At 39.1% G+C, this 21,876-nt stretch overlaps 1 protein-coding gene across 1 annotated transcript in view; it reads left to right on the top strand.

The window, feature by feature from the left end:
* PCLO (piccolo presynaptic cytomatrix protein) overlaps positions 1-21,876 on the top strand; it is a gene marked incomplete at its 5' end in the record, with an annotated part of 521,208 nt that overhangs the window by 21,721 nt on the left and 477,611 nt on the right. Inside the window, one exon of the mRNA XM_084610084.1 lies at positions 790-2,160. Within this exon, the coding sequence (XP_084466210.1) occupies positions 790-2,160 (1,371 nt within the window). The remainder of the gene's footprint in view (positions 1-789; positions 2,161-21,876) is intronic.

The following is a 21,876-nucleotide window of genomic DNA, read 5'->3' as shown; positions in this document are numbered from 1 at the left end:
ACAGTAATAGAGGCCTAGAGGTACAGAAAATAGATGAATTATTTGCCTTATTCTTTCCCTTTGTGTTGAATAATGAAGAGTACAATGGGGCTTATGGTAATTATTTTTGGATCTACTAAGCCTAATAATGATATGATTGCAGGAACACATAATTATGGTTCATGTAGGGCCATAATTTTTTAAGCAGAGCTCCTCATTTATTTCAGATGATGACTTGTGCTCAGAAGTTGATTATATGAAATGGGTCTACATAAATATATGGAATTCATTAGCACACCTCTATTGTTAGTTCAATATGTGCATATAGAGCACCACTATGACTTTTTTGCTCCTATTGTATAAAACATAACCAAAACTATAAACTAGTCCAGGAGCTTGATAATTGCACAGTTAAAGGTAATTATGCATTCATTTTTGTTCTGATTATTATAATTATGGCTTTCATTGGCAGCATTAATTTGCCAAACTATTTTTGAGTATTATTATTATTTCATTATTACCATTTTCTTTTTTTAAAACTTTTTTTGGCAAATCAGTATTGCTGATGACTCAATGCTGGCAAATCAGTGCTGCCCCCATGAATTTCCACAGTGCTTGAAGTGTGGACTTGTTCTGATGGCCCGGACTGCAGGAATCAGAAGTGAAATGAAAAATTCAGTTGTATTTTTTTAACCATAAAGCAATATTCAGTGGTAATATTTCCCCCTCTTTTGGTGAACTTTTATCTGCCAAAAGTTGATTTACTAATGTTAACATAACATGACCCTAATTTTAAATCTTTTCCTGCAGGTTAAAGAATGGCTCTGTTTAAACTGCCAGATGCAAAGAGCACTAGGTGGTGATTTAGCTTCTGTTCATGGTCCTGTGCCACAGCCTCTTCCATCCAAACAGAAGGCAACCTTTCCACCTCTAACAACCAAAGCGCCCTCCCAGCTCCAGCAGCCTGCTCAAAAGAAAGATATTTCTCAAACACCGGCTTCTTCCCAGTCCCTAGAACCTAAAAAGCCCCCGCCACTGACAAAGCAACCATCCATGCCTGGCTCTCCCCCTGTGAAATCAAAGCAGCCACCCACTGTGCCTGTTACCCCACACATCTCTCAGCAAATTGAACCCACTCCAAAATTTGGCCAGGTCAAGCCAACATTGGTCGAAGATAAGCAAAAGAAGCCTACAACTGACAGTGTGCCCACCTCTTCAGCGTCTGGTCTGAAACAGGATTCACAAGGTCCCAAAGCTCCATCAACTCAACAGAAAGCAATGGAATCTCAGAGATCAGAACATGCCAAGCTGTTGCTGGACACCCATCTGGCTGGGGATAAAGCGGTCCTGCCAGATTCCAAAACCTTACCACAAGTGTCACGGCAAAAGTCAGATCCTAAATTTGTTTCTCAGCCTGGACCAGACACTGTTGAGCCAACACAAATGAAAGAAGACCCTAAGAAGACACAAATAAAAGTAACCCCAAAACCTGATGCCAAGCAGGTTCCAAAAGGACAACAAGCAGCTGTAGGCCCCAAGCCTACCCCCGTGCAGCCAACACCTCAGCCTCAACAGCCTCAGAGAGCCCAAGAGCAACCAAGGCGTTTCAGTCTAAATCTGGGAGGTATTACTGACACCCCTAAACCACAGCCTACAACTCCACAAGAAACAGTTACTGGGAAACTCTTTGGATTTGGCGCGTCAATCTTTAGCCAGGCTTCAAATTTAATCTCCACATCAGGCCAACAAGGAGCTCAATCCTCAGGCCCTCTACTGGGGCCTGCTACAAAGCAACCCCCTCCACCATCTCAGGTACCATCCAAAGAGGCCAGTCAGGCTCAGCCATCTCTAAAAGCAGCACCTGTGAAAAAAGAAGCCAAGCCTCCTGTGGCAGAAAAGTCACAGCCACCCAAGACAGATAACATTGTAACCGTTAAAGGATCTGAATTAGAAAAGAAACCTATTGCTGCAAAAGACAGCAAGCCTCAAATTGCTGAATCTAAAAAATCTGCTGGGCCACCAGGACTGGAAAAAATTACCCTACCTAAATCAACTTGTACTCTTTGTAAAACTGGACTAAACATTGGTTCTAAGGATCCTCCCAACTTTAATACATGTACAGAATGCAAGAATATCGTGTGCAATCTCTGTGGATTTAATCCGATGCCGCACATAGTTGAGGTAGGCAGTGGCATTTATATTTACTCTATATACGTTAGCAACTGGTTTTCTAGATTGTGAATGTCAAAGCATATTTTTAATTAGCAAGTGGTGCTGAACAATTCTAATGCTTCATTTGAGAGCTTGTATTTTTTTTAATTAAATATTTCTGAAACTTGGAGGGTAATCAAAAGCTACTTTAGATGAATTTCCTGTATTTTAAAGGCAGATACTTTAGTAGATCTCCTAGGTTTTGAGGCAAAGGCAGACTAATAATAATGATGATTACTGAACCCTTTGAAATTAGTGGTATTATAGCATGGTAGATTATTGTACTCATTCTTTAGAGCTCACCCTGGGGTAAAAGTTCTCTTTCATGTCTGTCAGTATAGCAACATTAACATGGTTTATTTCCCTCTCCTCCTCCTCTTGATCAGTGAGCATTATTGAATGAAAGGATTTATTAATTGTTAGTCACTTTTCCCCGGCACAGTCTTTTAACTTCTCCCTAAATCTGTTAGACAGAGTTGTACCTGTTCTTTCAGGTTCCATTAATCACATTCTGACTCTTTACTGTATGTGGGAGGCAGACTCATTCTGATGTGCCCAAACCCCTGAAGTTTGAGGGATATATGTGTGCAAAGTGGGCCAGGATTTAAACAGGCAACGATCAGAAAGCCATTTAACTGATAAAAGGGCTAGAGTTTGAGTGGGGCTGTTTATTGTTAAAATACGACAATATGTCTTTCCCATGTAGCTATGTAGCAAAATGTTTCCACAAAAGACAATTATTGGAACAGACTCTGTTTAATTCTTGTAACCACCATTCTTTCCAAAAAGGCAACATTTATTTATTTATTGTTCTTTCTTGCAAGAATTTTGAAAAAGAGGGAAGTGGTGAGGCACTTTATGTCAGTTTTTGAGCAGGGCAGAAAAATACCATACTTTCCTTATTGAGTTAGCAAGACCTGACTTGGTAAAAATAGACCACCAGCCAAATACTTGCCGGTAATTCAAGTGTGTAATTCAATCTACTTAGTACCTGAGAAAAGAAACTATTAGTTAAGGGTGTTTGGTATCCAAGTAAATAAACTAGAAATATCTATCTGGGTTAGATCATTGTGACATCACTGCCATAGCAGAGTAGAAGCATAGGAAGAATAGTGACAAGAAAAGAACATTCAATGTGTGTGGACTTTATCTCTTGGATTCTCTTCCTAACCACGGTATTGCCAACCCTTGAGAGTGTGAAAAACTGGAATCAGAGCCCCTTGCCCTTCAAAAAACACCAAACTAAACCAAACAACAAATTCTCACGTTCTTGTGTCTGTCTTCTGAATTTTTCAGTCTTTAGGGCAGAAATCCTGCACCTCTAGAATGTGAGATCATTTGGGTTTAAAATTCAGGTAGAGATTTTTCAAAAGTGACGGAGGGATTCAGTTGCAAAAGTCCCATGACTTTTAATGCGGCTTACACTACTAAATCCCATCATCACTTTTGAAAGCCCCACACTTGGCTGTTAAATAAATGCATTCACAAAAATGTGAGGCTTCCCCCTGACTTCCCTGCTGGTTCCATGTACCTTCTCCTAACACCTAAAGTTGGAAACTGGCATGCTATTTCCTTTTTTCCTCCCTCATCACTGTCCAACCTTCCTGCCTGGACTCCTTCTCTCAGTCTCCTAGTATTCCTCTCACCCCATCTCCCTTTCTGCTCCCCTTAATATTCACCACCACATTCTCTTCCCTTCAAAGTCTCCCTCCATTTCTGCTCAGTTTCCTGCCCGTTATAATCTCTCTTTCCCCCTCACAATATCCAGTACCTCACATTCTAATTTCCTTCCCCTGTAGTCTGTCTGCCCCCATGTCTCTCCTTCCCACCTAGTTGTCTTCCTCTTTCCCACAGTCCTTGGTCTGTTTTTCTTCCTGCAATATAAATTTCCTTAGCTGCTGTCCCATTTCTATGTTACCTCCCCCAAGCCCTTTTCTGTTACCCATACCCTATGGTTTCCATCTTATTTGCTTCTTTCCTCTACTTCCCTCATTTAGCAAGCCACTCTAGCTAAATGTCTTTGTCTCCTCCCTGGCCACACATTGTGAAGAGGATGCAAGCTTCAGTCCCCTTGAGAAGAATGGGAGGTGGTAACCTTTTTCCAAAGGGCAAAAAATCATGAGGAAGACCAAGTAATCCAGACATAAAAACCACCTGAAATCATGAAAATTGCAAGTAATATAATGGGAGTTAGCATTTTATTGACTCTGTAACTGTAGTGCTCAATATAGCTGGAGTGTGATGTGTTCTGTCAAAGGACAAGCAGCTAGTCAGACTGTGTTTATTACCAAACTTCACACTCTCCAACAACTGTTTTTGAAGGTGGGGTGGGCTGATTTATATGGGGATCAAAGGAAGGAATGCTCATAGCTGTTAGAATGAGATCAGGAGGGAAATTCACTCCCTCTGTTTAACATACACTCTCTCTTTTTATCCTTACTCTCTGAGTTCTAATCTGGAAAGACCAAATTCTGCTGTTTTAAAGGCTATATCTTTCCTTTTTAAAAAAAATCCTTCTGTCTCTTTATACTGAAGTCAGGATGGGTTTGGGGTCAGAAAACAATGCAACATCAGTCCTAAACTGAGCTTTATTTTGCAGTTGCTAATGCACAAGGGCAGTTCTTACTGTTGTTTGTATATCAGTCTATGAACTGTTACCTGGTACCTGCCAAAACATGAGATGTGTCCTTCATTACTTGGGAAACCAGAGGGAAAGCATGTGGTATAGGTAATAGATAAGGGCCTGGAGGACCTTGACACAGGAATGGAGGCAGCATCTAAGCAAATGTGTTTGAATGATTCTGATCCTGCCCCATTTAAGGGGCGCACAGTGAGGCTCAAAGAACAAGAAAACATATGCTGAGTTGATAAATATTCAGGAAAATCTAACCCCCCCCAGTGCTTTTCAATCTTTGAGTACTTTTAACATGGAATATCCAGCATGCAGCCTGGTATCATGCTGTGGACAAGGGTGGCTGATACTTAAGAGGGAACAAGATGCCTATTTATAATAAAATATATTTGTTCCTGTCGTTATGTGACAGCACCTCACCTTTTGAAGCGTATTTCCTTCTCTGAATCCATTGAAAACAATCCCTGTGCTGATGAGCTCCAGTTAAACCTACAGGGCCAGTCTCTCAGTGGTGTAAATCAGCAAAGTCCCATGGATATCGATGTAGCTGCACTGATTTTCACAAACTGAGAGTATGGCTCATATTGCCTTTTTTAAAAAAGAAGCAATTGCTCTTTTTTTTCTCATTTGTTGATCTAGCAGACAAATATTTATTTACCTAAATGGTAATTTATCTGTGAAGTAAACTGCGAAGAATAATTAAATAAATGACACTTGATAGATTTCAAAGACTTACAGGGGCACGTAAACCTGGTGCATTAGCACAGAGCTGAGCCACTGTTCTTATCCTACCATTTACACAATGGGGAGGAGCATTGTTTACCAACTGTTTAATTAGCTTTTCTGTGGGTTTCCTGCTCGGGTAGTTGGAAGCAGTTCTATTTTTAGTAACAGAATATAAGAAAATTGCAACTGTCGAAGCTCAGAAATGAAGACTGTGGCAACGACCATTTTGTGCATTTAAAGCTCAGTGTGGCTTTTGAGTGAATACTGAACAGGATCAGAACTGGGTGGCTAATATAATTGTTGGACATGCTGCAGGTCGGGGGGATGGCAGGAGGGAGGCATCGTGCCATGAAATAGTGTGGCAATAAACTACAAGGAGGATTTTCAAAAAAGAAAGATGAGTTAGAAACATCCAGAGGGAAAAGCTAGGAAATTAAAATCATGGAATCAGGATGGATGCTCCATAAGTATAACATCTTTATATAATCACATAGTCTATGAACAAAAAAAGGAAGCAAAATGATATATGAGGTGCGTATATAATGGTAGAATATGCAGTATGTCTAATCTTATAGAAATGCCAAGGGAACAACAGACCTAGAGTTCTTTAGTCTATGGATAGCTGTAAAATTATCCATAGGTATTGGAAGGAAAAAATGGTTCTATCTGTGAAAGAATTTATTATGGACATGGTAAGAGGAGTGTTTTTGGAATGGAAAATAAGTTGGGAGAATTTGGGGGGAAAATGGATATAATTTCTGACCTGTGAAGGAAGGAACTATAATTCTAAGAAAGGGATGTGTGTGTGAAGACATAGCTTGCACATGACAATCTTAAATAGGGGAAAGTAATATTTATTATTAGGCTTATTTATGGGGTTGTCTTCTGTGCAAAATTCTACAATTTGACTTCGAAATGGAATGTTAAAGTTTTTGCTATTTTGGGCCCCCACTTGTATTTACTAGACTTTATTAACATTAATACATAAATGATGATCTTCCCCAAAATAAAACAATGGTGAAGGGAGTGGGGAAAGTGGCTACATTGTGAAGTCCTTCCCCAGGCAGACTTGGTGGTATCATAAAAGCAAAGAGTTTAGCAGCATTCAAAGATCAGCCATTTATTTGGGCAGAGTTATAATACAAAATATGAACAAAATAAAGTTTTGCAATGAATATAAACCTTCATGCTTCAAGACATAAACAAACTTCTAACTTTTGGAGCTAGCAGGACATTTTCCATGATCCCATAACCGCCTACTTCAGGGTCTCTTACACTTTTCTCTGAAGCAGTTGGCACTGGTGTAGATGGCCCCTGATCTAACCCAATATGGTAATTCCTATTTTCCAAACTCCCACTGAAGTCTGAGGGGAAAATGGAGCATCGACATCAGCAGGTGACCCATTTTGTTTAAATGCTTCAGGAGTTTATTCAGGCCCAAACACTAGCCTTTAAAAATAATGGAAATCCAGCCCAATTGAAATGAGTCCCTGTAATTAAATATCCAAATGTGGCAGGGGTTCTTTAAAGCAAGTCTCTGGAACACTTTAAAGTAATGAGCCATCCAAGAGTGTGTAATGAAAATGTCCATCCAAGATTGTCATGAAAAGGTCCAGAAAGCTGTACTGTATCATCTGCGATGATATCCATTACTTCTCATTTAGTAACAACTGTGCACTACATTGTCTGCCCTTTAGAGAAAACCTGGACATTCTGCTAGTTGAACTCCTGTGAGAGTTTTATAGAACTTTTTTGTTGTATTGTGTTGGGGTTTGTTTATAGAATAGCGGGTATCCAGAAAACCTAGAACACAATCGAGAAAAATCTGCTGGTTGGACTATGAGGAATCCCTATTGTCCCTCACAGCTATCCATTTTCAGCAGCAATATTTTTTACTTATGACATTTAAAGCCTTTCTCTAAATTATTATTATAAACAGGTGCATGCTAGGAATGCTTTGCTCCATAACAGTGTCTTTATTATGCAAAAATGGACAGGAAAATGCAATGTATATGAATTCACCATGGTTCATAGAAGTTGTATCCATTAATTGATAACAACCACTTATAATCAAGGGATTTGTAAAATTCCTTTTACAGAAGACTGTATCTTGCATTTGAGCCAGACACAAAATAACCAATCACACAATATGCAGAATTAATGAAGAAAAAGTTTCTTCATTATCAGCACAAAATGAAATTAATTTTACACCAAATCAAGCATTCCACATTTCATAATGAACTTTGATTGTGTAGTTTGTGTTAAAAATACCCTCATAACTGAGCAATTGATGTTTATCCATATTTTTATAAAACATATATACAATTGAAAGAAATAATTCATAGATTCCAAGGCCAGAAAGGACCATTATGAACATCTTGTCTGACTTCCTTTATAACACAGGCCATAGAACTTCCTTAAAATAAATTCCTGGAACATATTTATTAGGCAAAACATCCAATTTTGATTTAAAAATTGTCAGTAATAGAGAATCCACCATGTCCCATGTTAAGTTGTTCCAATAGTTAATTACTTTCATTGTTAAAAATGTGTATCTTATTTCCAGTCTGAATTTGTCGAGCTTCAGATTCTAGCTACTGCATCATACCTTTCTGTGCTAGATTGAAGCAGGTACTTATGGACTGTAATCAAGTCACACATTAACCTTCTCTTTGTCAAGATGAATAGATTGAGCTCCTGAAGTGTTTCACTGTACGGCATGCTTTCTAATCCTATAATCATTCTTGTGGCTCTTCTCTGAACTGTTTCCAATTTCTCACATCCTTCTTGAGTTGTGGACACCAGAGCTGGACAGAGTATTCCAGCAACAGTCATACCATTGTCAAATACAGAGGTAAAATATAATCTCTACTCCTATTTGAGATTTCCCTGTTTATGCATCTCAGGATCACGTTATCTCTTTTGGACACAGTGTTGCACTGGGAGCTTATGGTCAGTTGGTTTTCCACCATGACCCCAAATCTTTTTTCAGAGACACTGCTTTCCAGGATAGAGTCCCCCATCCTGTATGTATGACCTACATTCTTTGTTCCTAGATGTATACATTTACATTTAGCCATATTAAAATTCATACTGTTTGCTTGAGCCCATTTTACATAGTGATCGAGATCACTCAGCAGCCTGTTCTGTTCATTATTTACCTCTCCCCCAATTTGTGACATCTGCAAATAATGCAAGTAATCCAGACCTGCTGATTTAAAAATGTCTAACTTTAGTAGCTGCTGTTTAACATCCTCCTGAGATTCTGGTGGAATGGAAAGAGTGTTATCATATGATATGACTACATGATCTATTTTTTCCGAAATACAGAACAGAAATATTTATTGAACACTTCTGTCTTTTCTGCATTGTGATGGATAATTCTATCATTTTCATCTAGTAATGGATCAATACCATTGATAGAGTTTTTTTTGTTCCTAATATACTTATGTCCTTAACTCTGCTAGCCATAAATCTCTTCTTGTGTCCCTTTGCTTCCCTTATCCATTTTCTACAATTCATAGCTTTATATGCATTACTATCAATTTATATTCATTACTATCAATTTCCATTTACTTCCATTTGTTTTATATATATAGAAGTCTCACATCAGGCCTTCACTTCTCCTTTAAACCAGGTTGGATTTTTAATGAATATGGCTTTCTTCCTCAATTGTAGCTTTTTGGGCATCTAGTAGAGAGTTCTTAAACAATTCCCACTTATCATTCACATTTTTCTGATTACGTTCTTCTTCCCAGCTGATTTGGCTCATAATCGTTTTTAGCTTTCTGAAACTGGGCTTTTTAAAACATCTACTGTTTGTCCATTATAAATGTGATCAAGTCATGATCACTTTTACCTGACTTACCAATTAGTTTTTAGTTCTCTGATCAGTTCCTCTATCTGTCAAGATGTGGTCTAACATAGAATTCCCCTTTGTTGGATGCAACACCTTTTGAGTTAGGGAATTGTAATCTATAATATTCGAAAATTCCAAGGATGTTTTAGTACTGGCAGCGTGAGACCTCCAGCGTATGTCTCTCAAATTGAAGTCCCCCATGATCACAGTTTTTTCCCCCTATACATTGTAGATAAGGTGCATAAGGAGCCATTCATCTTGTTCCCTAGTGTGATTTGGTTGTCTAACGCCCCCATCTTGTGCTTTATCTGTTAGGACATGGATCCCTAATGTGGGATGCGCCTTCAGATGATATAATAAAAACTGACCATGGGTAAAATTTTCAAACGCACCTAACATCCGTGTTTCAAAAGTGACATAGACACATAGGGCTAGAGTCACAAAGGTGACTTAGGACTTGCAGTGCTGTGCGTGCAATTCACAACACTGAGTTAGGTGCGCAGGCTCCCAATACAATGCATGGTGAGAGTCAGGCACCTAAGAATGGTATTCCCAAAAGCCAGCACGCTAGGCAGCAAGCTGCTTAAGCTAGTCAATAGGAGATGCTGATGAGCGGGGTGTGTCTTATCCCCAGCCCTCAAAGAGAGTTAGGTGCCTAATTCTGGGCTGCAAGGAAGCATCTATCTCTGCTTGGGATTCACACTTGGCTACTGACGCTGTTTCTGGGTAGAAAGATGGAGGCTCATGCCTAACTCCACACAAAATGACAGGGTATGAGGGAAGGGGATCATGAGGCCTCCCTTATAACTTTCAGCTCAGATGACCGGTATTCCCCCAGGATGTGGGAGAACCTCATTCAATTCCTCCCTCTTCCTCTCACGTGAGTGCCCAAACCACTGGACTCTAAATTAATTTGATCTTTCTCTGGCCCAATGCATACTTAATTATGTATACACCATGGAACAGCTTCAACAGGAGGGATTGAGAAACCCACAGCAGAATTCCCCATAGCTCAGTGGTTAGGGCATTCACATGAGTGGTGGGAGACCCATGTTCAACTGCTTTCTCCTCATCAGGTAGAGGGGTGGAATTAAATGAGGTATTCTCATATCCTGGGTGAGTGAACTCAGTGTTATAATGGAGGCCTCCCTCAGTTTTGTGTGGAATAAGGCAGGCAAGATAGATGTAGCAATGCCTTGTTTAAGAATCCTGCTGGGGCTTAGGTAAGAGAGAAGCTTCCGGGCACTGGCAGAATCTTTGTAGGATATGGCTGGTCTAAAGGCCAAAAGCAAGGCCCTCCTGTTGCTGACACACTGGGCTAATCCTCCTACCAGGAATGAAATGTCATGGTGGAAAAAAGTGTCTGGACCATCCCCAACCTCCATTAGGGCGATTCTGCCTGTATCATGATTGTACCACTACTGGGAATCCACTCATAAATTAATGCGGCGTAAGTGTGGATAAACTTCTGATGAGAATTCTCTCCTTTAATGGTGATTCTAAGGGCTACAGCCTATGGGCTCTTGTAAGCAGGGCCCCATGGGCCATGGGAAGAGACAATGTGGAGGCACTAGGGCACCAAAATCCATTAGGATGAGTGTAGGTCTGGGGAACTCTGTGCTGGGAGGGCATACAGCAAGCCTCAATGGAAAAAAAAATTAAGAACGATTGCTATCTCAGTTCTTTTTTGGCCTCCGGTAGTATCTGAGCACCATGCAGTCACCCACCTTTGACACCCCTCAGAAACCTCTTTGAAGTAGGGAAACATTTACCTCATTTAACAGAAGGTAAACTGAAGCAGGCACAGATTGTGGATTGCAGCGTGTGACACAGTTTGGAATTGAACCCAGATATTCTGAGTTCTAGTTCAGTGCCTTCATCACAAGGGCATCTGCTCTCCTCTTGCAAAAAAAAAAATATCCTTCTCCCTCGCATCTCGTTTAGATTTTCCGCATAAGGAGGAAATCAGGGACTAACTCTAGAGTCTGAGAGAGACTGACAGTGCCTCTCGAAGTAGGTATTTGTTCTTTTGCTAGTGTTAGTCTCTTAATTCTTTTGCTTCTGTTTCCTCTGCTTATAAAAGTTTCCATTTTGCCCTCCCGAACCCAGAACGGCAGGGGTAACTAAACATTGTAGATACAGACAGTGGGGTGGAGATGTAAAGCTACACAAGGCCAGCTGGCTTTTATTAGTATTCTAATGGTGGGTGTTAGTATGAGCTCCAAAGAGCTGACTGCTGTAGCAATACATTTCATACATGACCTGCTCCTGTCTCACTGCCAATTCTCCATATCCAGAAGGAATACTCTGAATTCTTCACCTGTAGATCTTGTCTATTTCTTAGCACCTTTCAGGATGAAAAATGCTTGATCATCATGATTGGCATAAGGCTTTAAATGCTGATCTTGCAGTCTAGTTTTTCCTCTGCTATTAGGACATCAGACAGCCTATAGACTAGAGCAGTGGTTCCCAAACTTGTTCCGCCGCTTGTGCAGGGAAAGCCCCTGGCGGGCTGGGCTGGTTTGTTTACGTGCTGCGTTCGCAGGTTCGGCTGATCGCGGCTCCCAGTGGCCACGATTCACTACTCCAGGCCACTGGGGGCTGCTGGAAGTGGCAGCCAGTACATCCCTCAGCCCATGCCGCTTCCAGCAGCTCCCATTGGCCTGGAGTAGTGAACCGCGGCCACTGGGAGCCGCAATCGGCTGAACCTGCGGACGCAACAGGTAAACAGCCAGGCCCGCCAGGGGCTTTCCCTGCACAAGTGGCAGAAAAAGTTTGGGAACCACTGGACAAGAGCATTAGTGAGGGTCAACATGAAGTCTGAAACCTAAAGTAGATAATCTGAAGAATTACTGACTTGGCCTTAAGACAGGAGATTTTCTCCTATTTTATTTCATCAGGAATTTGCATCATGCTGACATTATCAAAGAAATTTTCTAAAGTCTTAGCTTAGCTTGGTTGTATCTAAGCTTGACATCACCCAAGGAACTTTTTATATTTATATTAACATTTTAAGGTGTTTTTTCTCTACAGTGTTTCTTTAGTCACAGGATCCTTCTTGTCTTTCACCTCAAGTAAATGCATAATTTTAGTTCATATTGTCTTGAGAAAGAAACAAAAATGCTGATTTTAGGCATTTTAAGAACTGGTCTAGGCTTCATGCACCTTGATGACCAAAACAGAGGAGACTCAGTAAGACACTGTGATACATTTTTTCAAAAATGATTTGTGATTTTGGGTGCCCCAATTTTTGGGTGTCTGAATTGAGATACTTTTAAGAGGCTTTATTTTTCAAAGGTTCTGAACACCTTTAAACATACAATTGTGTTGTTAATATATACATGCAAAGTCCCAGGTTATCTTTCTTACATGACCAGAAAAATAAATAGCACAAAATCTTTTTCGGTACTGAGAGAGATTTGGTTACTGCTGGTCTTGCCATAGACACATCATGGAGTGTCTTATTGATGTTGTAACCTACCCATAAGCAAAATGAACAGCCTGATCTCTTCTTGGGAAGAAGTACAAAGGACATGACTGGGGCATGATATCTGTGGTGAGACTTCAATGTGTCTGAAACCTACAGCGAGACTTCTTGACAATTGCCAGCTCTCAGGGACTCACATAGTCACCTCTTTATGCATTGTAAGCATACATGCTCTTTTTCTATCTAACTCATAAAGGACGACTGGTATCCATGCTTTATAGTCAAATTACTGGGACCAATAAGATGGCTATGTATATCTAGTAACACTCTGGCAAGAAGTTCTACTGTAACATGTATGTGCATTCACTGGGGACATATCTTATTTCCCACAAGACGATCTGTACATGTTGTCAGGGGAGTTAATAAGTCCCAGTTAGCACATGCAGTTAAAATTTCATATTATACTGTGCCAACCAAGTGGATAGTGCTCATCAAAATACTATGATAAATTAATAAAGAAATGTTAGTGCTGTGATGCAGTATAAATCCAGAAATGCACTTGGGAACCAGTACTGCACCCTTTTACACCCAGTAAGGTTGTAAGCGTGTAATCAACAGCAGTATTTCAATGCATTATAACCATCTGGATGATGAATAACAACAGTAAAAATATGAGGGGATCTTAAGGTGTAAAGAGAGAGGCCCACACATGAATACAGAGGAGATATTCTGACACAACATTACATAAAGCATAAGAACCTTATTTGAAATTGCCTGTGTAACTGTGACCGTTATTTCTGGAAGGATTTTGTGGAAATTGAGACGGTTCTGTGGACAAAAACCAAGATGATTCAGGACTTTGGGAGAATGTTACTTATGAATAAAATTGATTTGGCCAATATATTTGGGGACAGGGAATTCTTATGTCATTAAAGTGGAGTGGAAAAGAGAGGATTAGATTCATGCCAGAAAGCTGTTTGAGATGCTGTCTTATAGTATTTGAAAACAAGATGTCATGGACTAATGCTGAAGAAAGGATTAGCAACATTTAGGCATTCAGGCAGAATGTCTTTACACAAAGGATGGTTGGAGTAGAAAGAGAGTGTCATATTTTGTTACAATCATCAACAAAAGGAAATAAGGTAATGTGCATCCATTTTTGAGGGTCCAGGGCATGTGTTTGGGTGGAACAACAAAGAGATACTAGTCACTAATTGCATTTTGGGGGTAAAGCCAGATGCTGAGACAGTGAGATAGCCTAGGCTTCTGAGGACAGGGCCCAGTAGACCATATGGTGGTCTTCTGTTTTTAGAGCTCTCCTAGATTAATATCTTGTTGGGTTTTTATCAGATGGACTTACAATTGGAAATAGTCTAGTTTTCATGTAAGGAAATATTAAACTGAACATAAGAAACTTGTCTTCTAATTTATATCCTCAACCAATACAATGATTTTGGGAGATTTGTGTCCTAGCAGATGGACACAGTTACTAAACAATTCCAGCTAGTCAGAAAACTGTAAATATTTTTTTTTCAGTTCTTAATTTTTTAAAAAAATAATTGAGTACATTTTCAGGCTGATTTTCTGCTTTGGAACTCCACTCCTATCTATAGATGATTGAGTTTAAACAAATTGATCTTTTATTGTAGAAATAAGTATATATTTCCACCAATACAATTTCATTGAAGTTAATGACAAAGCCTATAATCAACTTTCTGATTTAACTTAAACTGTCTGAGCCTCTGTAAAACTCTGTAAAGTTAAGAAAAAATGTTACTTTTTGTAGGTAGCCTTGAGATTAATCTTTTTAATGCAGTGGAATATTTTTGTTTATATGAAATGCGTTACAATGTTGCGGCATGTATTCTTTTCTAAAATGCTGATAAATATTCTGCAGTGACTGGCATTTTCAGTCTATTTAATGGGAATGATCACTTCTCATATTTAGAGCACAAATGAAGCTCATTGGAATCAACAGAGACTCCCAGGTAGAGTTATTGGAAAATGTTCTCCCCGCCCCACACCCATGGAAAATTTCAACAAAAACTAAAGAAGTTTTGTCAAAATTTTCCATGGAAAATTTGGGGTCTTGGTGAAAAATCAAAATCTGAAATATTTCAGCCAAAAATGGTAAAAATAACATTTTGCCTGATGCCTCACAGTCTCCTCAGTTTGTGGTGAGAGGCCGTGCTTCATGGAAAATGAAATCTGGTTGTGGAGGCTGTTCAATGGAGGAAAACAGGAGCATGATGCATCCAAGCCACAATTCATTTGAAGCACTACAGAGGCATTTCATAATCAAAATATTTTGGGATTCAGACAACTACCATTCCCCCGCCCCAGTTTTTAGCTATTCAGTTTTTTGATAATAAATAGAAGATTTCTGCAGAAATGAGTCACTTTTTAAGAATTTTTTGTAGACAAAAATGTCATTGAACTTTGAGAATTAGTTTAGATGGGGACATTTTGATCTGCCCTTCTCCTTGTTATTGGTCATCTTCTGTTGCTTACATTGACTTCAGTGAGCTTTGGTTCAGGACTTCAGAGATTACAGTGAGTCCGAGTGTTTTTTCCTTATATTATGGAAGAAACAGGTTAAGAGTGGAAGGAGAAATGTTAAAGGGAAATAGTCTAAAGGACATACCATATATCTAGCAAGTATAAATAGAGGGTAAAAAATTAACAGGGTCTTTCGGAACACACACATACAAAAAGTTAGTATTTGTAATTCTTTCATCATACTTATCGCAGATTTGATATACAAAGTTATTACTTCTTATTACAAGATCTTGTCATTATACTTATCTGTCAGTATATTAATTTCACGGTGTCTAATTTGGGTACCGGTCCTCTAAGCAAGAACACAATGTAGATTAAGTTAAGCTATTACTCTGTGGCACTTCTGCAAAAAAAAAAAAAAAAAAAAAGATTTTTCAGGGGTTTTTGTTTTGTTTTGAACGTAACTGAAGGGAGTTAAAGATTTTGGCCTAAATGTCCATAGAAAAAGTGACTGGTGATTTTTGATGCATCAGTTTTTAGCTGTACAACTTGACATCCTACCCCTGAAAAACCATCCTTTTTAGGGTGACTAGATGTCCTGATTTTATAGGGACAGTCCCAATTTTTGGATCTTTTTCTTATATAGGCTCCTATTACCCCCAACCCCGTCCCGATTTTTCATACTTGCTGTCTGGTCACCCTGTTTTAAGGCATTGTTGTAATGGTGTTGGTCCCAACAAGGTGGGTGAAGTATTATCTTTCATTGGACCAACTTCTGTTGGTCTTTTCCCCAGACCTGAAGAAGAGCTCTGTGTAAGCTTGAAAGCTTGTCTCTCCCACCAACCGAAATTGGTCCAATAAAAGATATTATCTCACCCACCTTGTCTTTCTAATAAGCCTGTTTACGACTGTCAAGTCTGGGCATCCAAAATCACTACTAATTTTGAAAATGTTGGACTTTTTGTGCATCACAGAAAAGGCTGAACAGCACTATTGAGTCCTGGCAGTTACTTTACAAACTTCTGCTAATGCACTTTGGTTCTGACCTACAGCATATTGTTGTTCCGGTCCTGAACCACATTTGAGCAGAGCATATTTATTGTATTCTGTGTAGTGGATTTTTAGATTCCTATGAGGCCAGCATACTTGTGACTCGATTGAGATTTAACCCAGCTATCTAAAGAGGTGGAGCCCTGGCATTTATCTTCTATATCATCTAGCGCAGGGGTTCTCAAACTGGAGGTCAGGACTCCTGAGGGGTCACAAGATTATTACATAGGGGGTCATGAGCTGATAGCCTCCACCCAAAACCCTGCTTTGCTTTCAGCATTTATAATGGTGTTAAATATATTAAAAAGTGTTTTTAATTTATAAGGGGCTTGCACTCAGAGATTTGCTTTGTGAAATGGGATCACCAGTTCAAAAATTTGAGAACCACTAGGGGGGTGTCTCCTAATCAAAATGTAATTTCTCGTATGTGTGGGAATCCTTTTTAATGTTTTGCTCTAGAGTGAAACTATAATTAATACTGTTTTCTCAAACTTGTATGAAAGATACCAGTCCTCTGGAGTCCACCAAATGCCAGGCCTTTGCAGCACATGACTGTTCCTGCTCCTGAATTCCTGGCTTGACCTTGGCTTGATTTGGATTTGTACCCTGATACCTGACTTGGACTCTGATTCTTAGTACCAAACCTGGCGTGGAATCTAACTACGAACTCCTTGGTTACTCCCAGCCTCACGTTGGCACCTGTTCTGACCCTTGGCCCGGACTGCCCTTGTGGGGATCCTGACGCTATGTGTTGTAAAGGGCCTGCCGTAGGTAATCAGTAAAGTTGAGTGGGGCTCAACTTTGACTTGGTTACAGAGTGCAGATTCCTATTGCAAATATATTGCAAGCTTTTTGCTACAAACTGTAAGATCTGGCAGACCCCATAAAGAGCAGCCTCTTATACTGATTTCTCCAAGGTCCATTAGTAGGTTTAACCAGCAAAGCCACGGATTTTTCTTCGAAGTTTTGATTCCAGCCCTGATTGAATTACAGTACCCATGAGCTTTGAGGAAGTTGTGGACTGGATTTGAATTTTGCATCTGGTCCTTTTGTCTGAACTTGTCAGATCCAAATCTTTAGCTCTAAACATCCCCAAACTTTGGGATACTTGAACTTTACAGCTTAAGCCTCTGTTTCTCTATATGGATTTGCTTCCTCACATTGCTTTGTTTTGAGTAATTTAAAATTTTAATCAGATATTTTTTCTTCCACAAGGGCAGTGGGGAAGAAAGGAGGTCAGGTTTACATCAAGCCCCAAATCCGGATATTTTGCTATAGTGGTTAATCGTCTTCCCATTATAGAAAGTCTCACAAAACATTTGCTTTAGCACCGTGCACAATACATACATACTGTAGAATGTGAGGTTTTGAGGACTTTCCAGCTATTCGTAGGACACTATAAGTATACTGAAACGTAAAACTACTCCACAGTGATCCATTCCCCAAACTCTCCAGTTAAATCCCCAGTTAATAGGATTTACAGGGCATTTCATGCTTTTAAATAACATGTTTTGCTTGGATAACTTTGTTGTGAATAATTAAAAGTCATTTTTCCTGTGCACATATTCTGAATTTTTGGATCTAAATTTCATACCTCCCAGTGTTTTAATTGGCTAAAGCAGAAACAGTGACACTCAGGTTTTGCCCTGCTGTCCTTCCCTAAATGGAGATGGAAGGGTGGATAGGCCAAACTTCTGGGCAGCCCAGATTGCAGGAAATTTCCTGCTTCAACTAAATGGGAGATTTGGGGGCTCAAAATGGGACAGTCCTGCAAAACCCAGGACTGTTTGGAGGTATGAAATGTGTTATTCACAGAAAAGAGATCCCTTGCTTTTACTTATCAAGACATATGTAGGGAGAGATGACGCATTCTTACTCAAGTGAAATCCTACTAGAGCTGATACAGCATTTTACTTCATGCTCAGCAGAAAGTAATTATTAATTATTATCCTTATAATAGGAGGAATCAGGATGAATTGTTGGGGGCTTTCATCAGTATGCAAGATATATATTTTTATAGCAGATCTGGGAAAACTTTGTTTTTTTTCTTTCTAACCTATTGAAGAAACTCAATTGACTGCAAAGTATTTCTGTCTCTGTGTGTAATTGTAATACTTAGATTATTTCTGTGTGTATGGTTAGTTCGGTGTTGCGTGTAGTGCCTCATTTAGCTTTTCAGTGGGCAGAGTGGGTCTATCATCTAGAAGGAGTCATTGTGGAATTGTTTGTTTGGGTTTAGGTTTTTATCTATGGCGACTGGTGCTCAAAATGTATACAGAGATCAATACAGTCTAAAAATAATTTTGGTTGGAAGTTTCTGGCTTGCTGTGCCTGTAATCATCTTGGGGTTCATTAAATCAACCAGTGAATGAGGAATGAATGAATGAATGAATAAATAAATAATAAAACAAACTGGAGAACATCTCTGTGAACTGCTGCACGCAGCCATGTGGTGTTCCCACCTCACATCTCCAGGGCACCTCTCCAAATTCCTGTGTTCATAATATTTTCCCTTATGAGGGAGCATCTTTAAATTATAATCTTCTACAAAACGTATCTCTACATCTTCCCTCTTAAAGAAAAACGAAGTTGTATGTGTGTGTGTGTGTGTGCAGCTAATAACTATGTAATAAAACATGGAATAAATTCTCAACTTATATAGTACATTTCTGTAAACCCAATGTATAAACTACCTAGGGCGGAGAGGTTACCAGCACATCGGTCTCAAGTGAGTCTTTACCACTCACTTTCCTCAAATACACCTTCTCCAGACAGATTAGCAAATCTCGATGAGTCTTTCAGGATGTTTAATCTCCTGCTCTGATCTTCTCTGTATCAGCCTTCAATTAGAGACTGTGTTGTTCTCTTGTTCCTTGACAGTTTCTCCTTAATGTGTTGACAATAAAGGATCAGTCAGATGGGAAATGCCAGAGTCCACATCTAATGTCAATGTGTTGGAGCTTTCTGGGATTACTTATAGATCTCTTCGATTACATCAAAATGTGTCCCCCAGTCTGTCTGGACTACATAAAACCTTAGATGCAGCTGTTCTTTAATGGTACCCTTTTAGCCCAAGTATTAGAGGTGTGATTCCTCAGGCACACTCTATCACCTTTGAGATCACGGGCCCTCTTGTCAAAATAATAATTCTGCATCCACTTCTGATTTTGTTTCATCTTCCGTATGGTTTCACTGTTATGAGAATCGAGAAATTGGTAAATTAGATCTGATCCTTCTTCCCATTAACAGCTGAGGTAGAGATGAAAATCCCAATATATTGCAAATTGCCTAAAATCTGTACTGGAGAATTGCAGTCCATTATTTCTAAAGCCTTCATCTGGAATTCCATGTCTGGAGAAGGATTCCCTTCATGCCAGCTATCACTGACTTACTATTAATACTGTGCAGTTTGCAAATTTCTGGATACAGAGAATAATAATTTGTGACTATTAAATAATCCTTTGATTGCCAGGTTAATAAGTCAGTGTCTACCTTCTTATAAGGCTTTTGTGGAACTTGATGAGGTCTCAGTAGCTCTGCCTGTTGCATGGCTTGTATTTCAAACTTGAAAAGCAGTTAGTAATGTCGTGATTGACCAAAATAGCACCTCTTGTGCTTGTTGTTTGCACTTCTCAATTCCTAAATGACCCTCGTGGATCTTCTGGTCATTCTGGGCATTCCAGTCGAAAACCAGACACCTGTCAACCTCTACAGTGACATTTGCAATGAGACTGGAATATTGTTGAGATGTATTTACTAGAGAGTTTCATTAGACTTCTGCTGTAGCCTCATTATGTAATCTACCCTGTCAGTAATCCATATGATGAAAATATAATATCTTTGCACATACATGGATATTCAGATGGTCATTTATTAATTTAGATCTGGTTCTCTACTGCTATCTTTGTGAAATCTTGCAACTATGTTGTGTTTTAAATTAACAATGTTTATTTCTCTCTGATATGCAGACTCATATGGGTTCTTCCTGGCACATTTTTTTCATCTGTGGGGAGATAAGTTATTACAAAAGCATAATCTCATGGATGGTGACTATTTACAGAGTGGACTATCCAATGTGGTATCCTAAATTCCTAAGTTCTTTACCTACTCCTTAATTCTGTGCTGCTTATCCTCCATTTATATTTACATATCTGTAGTTTAATAATTGCTTCTGGTATCCACCTGTGGCCTCAAGAAGGAGCGTTCAGAGTGATTTCCATTTGGAACCTGAGAATACAACCTGTAAAATGCTTCTACTTACGTGGCATGCAGAGTTCCTCTATCTAGCCCCCTCTTTCCATACAGCAGAATTGTGGTATTTAGGAAATTCCCTGTATACCGAGGAAGTGGAACAGGAGGATTTAGCTCTAATTTCAGAAATACGGATTTTAAATATATCATGTTCCTCGTGGTTAAGCATAGAGGGATACAGAAAGCTAAAAACAATCTTTCCACTAGTGCATTTTTCCTGTTTTGTCACATCTTTAAATGTATTTTTCATGTACTGTTTACATTCAGATAAAAACTCTTACCTGTTGTTGACATATCTATCCTGCTGTTGCCTTTGTTGCTTGTTTCTCTCTGATTGACCTTTTTATGACGTCTGGCACACTAAGACACTCTGGAATGAGATGTATCTGTGCATTTTGTATAAAAGCAAAACTGACATAAAAACCTCTTTCCTGCTACTCTGCATCATTTTCTCTTCTCTTATTTTCAGCCATACCGTAGCAGTTATTCTTATTGCCTATTTTCCACCTCATAAAAAAGTTAAATGTGTGAACATCTCACTTTATTTAGGTTTCAGGGTAGCAGCCGTGTTAGTCTGTATTCGCAAAAAGAAAAGGAGTACTTGTGGCACCTTAGAGACTAACACATTTATTTGAGCATAAGCTTTCGTGAGCTACAGCTCACTTCATCGGATGCATAAAGTGGAAAATACAGTGAGGAGATTTATATACACACAGACCTTGAAAAAATGGGTGTTTATCATACACATTGTAATTATCCTTATAAAGTGTATGATAAACCCCCATTTTTTCATGGTCTGTGTGTATATAAATCTCCTCACTGTATTTTCCACGTTATGCATCTGATGAAGTGAGCTGTAGCTCACGAAAGCTTATGCTCAAATAAATTGATTAGTTTCTAAGGTGCCACAAGTACTCCTTTTCTTTTCACTTTATTTAATTATTGAAAACTAAGGCCCATTTTTTAAACATTACTAGAAATTAGACATGTGGAAAAGAGAAGGTGCAGATGTGAGGCTGATTGTTTTCAGGTTACTGAAATAAAAAAGTAATAAGACCAATTGTTAACATAAGTGTGTTTCTATTCAATTATATTCTGTTCACATATTGAACTAAAAGAGGATATACCAAACTTGAAGCCAGCCTTTCAGCCCAGCCCAGTACATGGAGTAATTTCTAGACCATCATTGGAGTTTGAGGATTCTGTTATCTATGTAGTCATCTATTTATGTGGCTTCCATCG

This window comes from Lepidochelys olivacea (assembly GCF_965140295.1).
Source record: "Lepidochelys olivacea isolate rLepOli2 genome assembly, chromosome: 1".
Taxonomy (NCBI): Eukaryota; Metazoa; Chordata; order Testudines; family Cheloniidae; genus Lepidochelys; species Lepidochelys olivacea.
Note: the sequence above shows the minus strand (reverse complement) of the source record. Positions and strands in the feature narration are given on the sequence as shown.